The following is an 8,104-nucleotide window of genomic DNA, read 5'->3' on the forward strand; positions in this document are numbered from 1 at the left end:
AACTTTTACAGCCATAACACCTCACATGCTACCATAGCAGCACCTCTATACTCAACCTCCATACTCGATAAAGCAATTGTAGGTTGCTTTTTACTGCTCCATGTAACTGTTGCACTGCCAAGGGAAAACATAAATCTACTAGTAGATCTTTTGTTTGCCATACTACCAATCCAATCTGCATCTATATATCCAAAGATCAGTACATCCTTACCTGCCTCGTAAAAAAATCCATAATGTAAAGTAAACTTTACATATCTCAATATACGTCTAACTGCATCAAAATGAGGCTTTCTAGTCATTTGCACAAACTGACTGACAAGGCCAACACTATAGCTCAAGTCTGGCCTTGTGATAGTCATGTAAATCAAATTCCCTACCATCCTCTTGAACATATTAGGGTCTTCTATCTCATTCCTAATGTCAGCACTCAACTTCACATTTTGCTCCAATGGTACTGAAAGAGGTTTACATGCTGTCATACCATACTTGGATAACATATCCAAGCCATACTGCCTTTGGGATAGCCATATACCATCATCACATCTGATCACCTCAATACCAAGAAAGTATCTCAGCTCACCCAAATTCTTCATCTCAAACTTCTTCTTCAAGAAGTTCTTAACTTTAGCAATCACATTGTCAGTGTCACCTGTAATAATCAAGTCATCCACATAGATGACTATGATGACCAAACCTGCATCTCCCTTTCTCACATAAAATGAGTGATCGACATCAGAAATACAAAATCCAATATTGACAAGATACTCTCCAATCTTGTTAAACCATACTCTACGTGCTTGCTTCAATCCATAGTGTCTTCTTTAATCTACACACATATGTGGGATGCTCTAAATCCTCATAACATGATGGCTACTCCATATACACTTCTTCTTGCAATTCACCATACAAGAAGGCATTCTTGACATCCATTTTCCACAAACTCCAACCTTTGGATGCTGCCAAGGCAATCACACACTTAGCAGTTGTCATCCTAGCAACTGGACTAAATGTCTCTTCATAATCTATGCCATATGTTTGAGCATAGCCTTTTGCAACTAGCTTAGCCTTATACCTGCTAACTAAACCATCTGCATTATGCTTGACTTTGTAAATCCACTAACAGCCAATAGCTTTCTTACCCTTGAGCAAGAGTATCAAATCCCAAGTTTTATTGGCTTCTAATGCAATCATCTCATCCATTGTTGTATCCCAATATGCATGACCAACAGCATCCTCAAAACAAGTGGACTCAACATCCTCAACTAGTTTCACTATATAAGCATAATGGTAAGCTACATAACCTTCAAAGCCAAATCTTTTAATACGGTATCTGACCCTACTAGACCTGCATACCACTGGATCACTCAATGGAGCCTTTACATTACTATGAGCTCTCTGTACACCTGGTGTCCTAACTAAGAAACACCAAGCTCATCATCCAAACTCTCTGAACTACTAGAATCTCCATCAAATCTCAAATGACTAGTAGATGCATCATTATCATCTAGCACTTTTTTCTTTCCTTTGTCTTTGCCTGCAACACTTATAGATACACATGAAGACGTGGGGCTACTCCTTAGTCTCCCAAACTAAGAGCTCACTGTAGATGTAATACCTGATGATGTTTCTAGTCCACTAAGACTATGATTCTTGCTTTTCTTTCTACACATAACTATCATGATCATTATCATCATCTAATACATCACTAGCAGGTGCATAACAATTGTTCATCTCATCAAAAATAGTATCCCTGCTCACTCTACACTCACCTTGACAGAGTTATAACAACAATACCATTTCTGCTCTTGAGAATATCCAATAAAAATACATTTTTCAATCTTTGGATCAAGCTTTTTCTGTAGCTCATCTAGCCATGAACATATACAACATATCCAAATATCTTCAAGTATGATACGTCAGGCTTCTTGCTAGTAAATCATTCTTCAGGAGTCATTCCATGAAGTGTAGTTGTGGGAGCCATGTTCATAATATAAACAGCACTATGAACAACTTCAAACAAAAAATGTTTTGATATATTCTTTTCAGCCATTAATACCCGTACAACTTCTACAATATACCTATTTTTTCTTTCTACAACCCCATTTTACTGTGGAGTATACATGCAAATAAATTGTCTTTTTATCCCATGAGTCCTTAAGAAGCCACTAAACTCATTAGAGAGATACTATCCCCCTCCATCTAATCTCAAGCACTTCACTTTCAAGCATGTTTATGTTTCAACAGCTACCTTGAAAGATTTGAAGAGCTCAAATATATCACTCTTTTTCTTCATAAAATATATCCATAGCTTCCTTAAACGGTCATCAATAAATGTGACAGTATATGCTACCACCAAGAGATACATTCTATGTAGGCTCCCAAACATCTATATATACTACATCAAGTATATTTCTACTCACATCTCTATCATGCGAAAAGGATTATCTGGTCTGCTTACCAAACTTGCATGCTTCACAAAATTTATGAAATTATACAACTCTAAAAGAATGCAAACTTATAATCAATCCTCTCAAGTGCATTAATTTTAACATTTTTACATTTACATGTCCAATACGTTTATGCCATATTGCAACTTCTTTTCCTTTAGTATACATAGTGGCATCCATTGCAAAAAATCCAACACCTAAAGTGAACATGTGACCAACTCTACTACCTTTTACGGCCAACATATACTTATCCTTAAAGTCTTCTATAAAACATCCATTTGTATTAAATCAGACTTGCAACCCTTGCTCTACCATTTGACCAACAGACACTAGATTCTTTGTGATTGAAAGCACACATAATACATTTATCATACTCTTTGTCTGGCCATCATGCAAGGACAAGAAAACCTTTTTCATATATAAAATTAGATTGCATGAATCATCACCCGTCTGCACATACTTGGATTTTATAAGTCATGCATCTCTTCAAACCATTCAACATAGCTATTTATATTATCATATGCACATGAATCCACATATTATACATTATCATGTATACCATTTCCTGAAATTGCATTTATCATGTGCTACATAACAAACAAACGCTCATTTTTATATTCATTCTATTGTAAAGATGCATAGTTTCCTTGTTGCGATTTACCACTACGAATATCATCCTTCTTAGCATAACAATGAACTGCAATATGACCTGTTTTACCATAATAATGACAAACAATAGCAAAACTTTCAAAACCTTTGTTCTACAATCCACCTCTTCCTCTAGAGCTCCCCTTGCTTTTAAAGTTTCCTTGGCCTCCTGAAACCTATATTTTACCAAATTGCTGATTGAACTTGTTTTGCTCGTTATCACCAACATGTCCCATACCACGGCCTCTCGAAGAGGATCTACCATGTCCCCTTCCTGAACTTGAGTAAAATACTTGGACTTGTTTACCATTTTTTTTAAACGAGTCACCCTGCATATTGATCTCTTCGATAATCATGAGAAAGACCAACTCATCAAAATCTGAAAATGACTTTCGTATGTATACTGAAGTAACAAATGATTTTCATACCTTCTCATTAAGGCAACTCAAAGTGGATGAAATCAAATCATTATCATCAAAAATTGCATCAATTACTGCTAAATCATCTGTAATGCTTCTCACCTTCAAACATACTCATTGACAAACATTTTTCCTTTCTTCAAGATATTCAACTCTTGCTTGAGTTGGATCTTCTGTACCTTTGTATTTATTAAAAATATGTTCTTAAAAATTATCCAAGCTATATATGAAATTTTTGCATTCCTGATATGTCTTAACATCGTATTATCAATGACTGTAGATAGCCAGTACATCACCTTTTTATCTTTTACATTTCATTTTTTTCATGCTTTTAATTCATCTGCAGTCGAAGGGATACCCAGCTTTGACTTCGTTTGTTTACCTGAAACAAACTCATAAAGACCATTTCCAATGAGAAAGTTCGTCCCACGAAACTTCCATGAATAATAGTTGTTTTTGTCGAGCAGCTCAATGATGAGATTTCCACTGTTCTTTACTATTATCACAAAAAAGAATACAACACAACAAGCTAGTCTTCTGCAACCTTTCACAAGTGCACAGCAATATACCAAGCAACCTTTTTCATTAATTGCTCAATAGTACAAGTAATCTGCAACCTCTTTGTAGATGAAACTTAGGTTTGCTTCCTGACAAACACCTTAAAAATTACAGATTCGAAGTCTGTAACCTATGCACCCACTTTCGATCAATACAGTCGAAATCACAGTGTATCTTGAAATTATTGTCTATAACTTTGCTGCTCTAAAATGGAGCCTAAAACGGTCTCGCATATTAAAAAGAACTGCAAGTAAGCCCAAAAGAGCTTATCTATAGAATATACAGTGCTCTGCTCATACATCAAATCTCACAGCAATTTAAGATTTTCACTCTGCCATGCTTTTGGTGCCTCTATATATACTATCCAAGAGAGAGTGAAAAAATGGAAGAGCTTTTTACCCGTTGCTTGCTTACTCAAACCTTGCTTTTTCTCTTTCACTTCAGTCTTCAAAATCAGCCTCTCTCAATGGCACGGCTCTAATACCATATTAGAAATTGTGTGATGGAAAGACTTGCTTGAGCTGCTGTGCCAAACACGCATTGTATACATAAGAGAAAGCTCACTCAAAAACACAAAAAGAGATATGAAAGCCAAAACATTTTCTTGCTAATTTCTTCTTCTTCCACACACTATACAATGTACACATAGTGTAGATAAGATACAACATAAAGGAAAGTAACCTACTAAGTCAAACAATGCATAACAAACTACACTAGTCGACTAGTACTATATCTTTGCCAGTTGTAGATAGATGTAACAAACTAAATATAATAAGTGATAAGTCAGTGGCTATGTGAGTATCAAAATGACCTCCAACATGCCAAGTGTAGACGTGCAGACCCATCTAACCAGACAATCCATTATCAATGTCCGCACGTGTTAAGCTTGCCATCTCAACATAGACACATACTAATGTGAGATATACAATTCAATCATAGTAACATAAATAAAAACTACCACCAACAAATTCTTTTCTCCCTTAAAAAATAGAAAAAGTTGCCTTAAAATGGCATTTGGCAATGCTTTGAAATATTTAACATTTGAGAACATGAAAAATTTCTATCACCCTAAATCATGGATATCTAAAAGACTAATCACCATATCAATGACCGGGGAGCAAGGTGCCAACAATATACTATCTACTGAAAAAAAAAACATTCAACTAAGAACATCCAATATATGAAAAAATTATCACTATTCTTGTGGCAAAAATGTTTTATTGACAAAGGATATGTTTCTTATCTCACAAACTCAAAACATAACCCCACAAAACACTTCAAACACTTTCCCCTTGTTGATACCACTAATATATAAAAGGAGCCTATATCATTCAAACCCTGCTTTAAGCCCATAAAATAACAAGAGGTTTCTAACACCTATTACCACAAAAAACCATGCATGAGAAATGTCTACGTTTCGAATGAGAGGTTATCTTAAATCATTGGATGCATATCTTTGGAAACTAAGGTGCAGTGAGGACAACTTCCACAGTCCATATGTTCTTTAATCTGGACTCTACCTTTATATCATATTTACAATTTTTTCCATGTTCCAGGAAAAAGGAACCACTTCTGAGGACTGCTCCATGAGTTTTACAAGAATGTCCAACTTTTGGTTTCCATAAACTCATATACACTCATTCATACCCATTCAAACAGCTTGTGTGCCATATCCCCATTACACTCTCTTTTTCGAGCTAAAAAAAGGAGGAGAGTTATGAAAAATAAAGAACGCAGCATACCCGTGGCAGTAGACTTCATAGCCTCAACAAGTTCAAGAGCCATAGGATTGACAAATGATGCTGCAACAAAGGCAGTTGCATACCCTGTGACAAGCCATTCCCCCAGAAAGGTTGCAGAATAACCTGCTAATATCTACTGCCTCTGAAGCATGGTGAAATTAGCATGTTGCTCTACTCTCAGAGAAAACACTACCAAGTGAAACTCTTTAGCAGCTTAATCATGTAGTGTGTGAAACTGCTCACTTATATCACTCAAAAAAGGTACTAAAGGCCTCTCAAACACACACCTTTTGCGGTTGTAAACAAAGCCGAACCGCATATCCAAACATGCATCTTGCCGTTGCTTGAGAGGAGCCAACACATCAACATAAGAAATGGTTATGTCTTCTCCTGCTTGAATGTCTAAAGCGGCCATGACAAACACGGATTTTCCTATAATCAATGTACTGGCATTGTGAAAGCATGAATGGTTGATGAATGAAGGAATCAACCAGAGGCCAGAGAACCTGGTTGCAAGACCTTTGGCAGCTCGCAAGCTGAATTCTCCTTCAAATGCATTCAGCATCATGGCATCCATTATCCTATTCTCATCAAGAGCATCACTGGAAACAGAGCCAGTGCTACCTATAGAACCTATCCAGATTCTTTTGTCAACATTCTTCATATTCCAACTCGTGGCACACTCAAAGACTCATGCATAGATAATGAAATTGCGATGTTTAACAGGTACATTGCCTTTCCGACAGGATAATGGAGAGATGTATTTGAGCCTGAAAGATACAGGCCTAGCAATAAAGTCTAATGTTCAATTTTTCTTGATTCTAAATCAGTGAAATCGCAATTCTGTACAAACAGATGGTTATCATCATCAATAATCATTGAGTCAGGTATCTAATGCACATTACATAGTGAGGTGCTTACCCTTCCCTGAGAGAAAATCCATGGAGGGCATTACAATATTGTTCTGAAATGGGGCCGATGCCAGCGTATAGAGCTTGTGGATTATAATGGGGCTCTCCTTGGCAAACTTGATGAGCTTAGACAGGAGCCGGACATGGCTAGGATCATCATAGGAGATGACCATGGCATTGCTAATGAGAAGGAGAGAGCCTGCAGCCACATTCTGGGTCACGAAGAGGCCACGTCCACAACCATTTGAGGTGTGCCAGTGCCGATGTAGTCAGGGCAATGGGGAGTGTCATGCCAGCTGCTGTGCCACAGGAGGAAGCCAGAGATATCGACGGGAAAGTTCACTGCACCATCGCCACTGCTAGCCGAAACCCTTGCACCATCGCCATCGCTGGGACTGTCTCCTCGTGTGGAATAATCTTTGTCTGAGACGATCAGAGGGGCAGATCTCTTCTTGCTTCCTTTTCTAGGCATGTCATTGTAACAACGGCGGGGAGTAGCCAAAACGCCTGATCCTGACCCTGACGTTCTCCACCATTCTCGACAGAGAAGTTGCAAGAAACACCCTAGGGCCTAGACCCAACATCTACATCCTACTCACCTCACCCTAAACGGAGTGCTCTTCTCGTCCCAAAAGGCCAAGAGTTTGAAAGTAAGAGCCGCGTCGAACGGCTCAAACACTTCATGAATAGCATTAATTAACCCTACTAAACTTTACATCGTCTTTGCAGTTGGAGCTGCTCACCTTCATGCTTTGTGGTGCGACACAGATCTACCATGGGGAGTGGGGTCTCCCTCCCACCACTATTACCAGGCGCAGGCTGCAGCACAGCCCTAAGGTTGTTGGTTGGCTCTAAACTCCACATGTAAGCAAGCTATCATCTTAGACCAGTTACACACTAGTTGGATAGGAGGTCCAAAAAGAGGCATCCGGATTCCGCCGCAGCACATGTCAACAGGTCATTGGATACAATTTTCACAGTCGGCGGACAATTCTGGGTGGTGGATCTCCCCCGTCCTGAAATTCGGGCATGCCCAATGCACTAGAAGACAACACATTTATTCAAAAATAGAATTGCACAATTGTCAAGATTTGAGAGAATTGCTCATCTGACAATACTTGAACCCCCTCCAATCCCCACACACCTCAAGATTATTACCAATGGGCCCAGTATCTTTTAATGTAAGTTGTTGGTGTAGTTTGGTATCTAACCAATGCAATGGACGGCTTGCACATAATCCAGCCATCCGAGGCTGTGTGTAACCGGCCTTAGATCTATATTAGGTACTTCGCACCTAGTTTCTCCCAACACTTTGCGTCAGAGTTTTGACTAGAGCTTTGTGTCACGAGAAGAAGTATCAATAAATAAAAATGTGTATG

The 8,104-nt window shown here is 38.3% G+C and overlaps 1 protein-coding gene across 2 annotated transcripts; it reads right to left on the reverse strand.

Annotated features, from left to right (window-relative positions):
* Positions 1-5,423: 5,423 nt before the first annotated feature.
* On the reverse strand, positions 5,424-7,584 carry LOC148010860 (uncharacterized). Of its 2 annotated transcripts, none has more exons than XM_087671632.1 (2): positions 6,736-7,584; positions 5,424-6,438 (listed from the first exon to the last, which is right to left on the reverse strand). In XM_087671632.1, exons 1-2 carry the CDS (start codon positions 6,896-6,898, stop codon positions 6,029-6,031), a joined length of 573 nt encoding a protein of 190 aa, XP_087527758.1. In that variant the 5' UTR covers positions 6,899-7,584; the 3' UTR covers positions 5,424-6,028. The 2 variants fall into 2 exon arrangements, with proteins under 2 accessions (XP_087527758.1, XP_087527757.1); XM_087671631.1 differs by having other exon boundaries at positions 5,424-6,447.
* Between the last annotated feature and the right edge of the window lie 520 nt (positions 7,585-8,104).

The sequence above is a fragment of the Lygodium microphyllum genome, chromosome 29 (assembly GCF_053477565.2).
Source record: "Lygodium microphyllum isolate KBCC chromosome 29, Lygodium_microphyllum_v1.1.10, whole genome shotgun sequence".
NCBI lineage: Eukaryota > Viridiplantae > Streptophyta > Polypodiopsida > Schizaeales > Lygodiaceae > Lygodium > Lygodium microphyllum.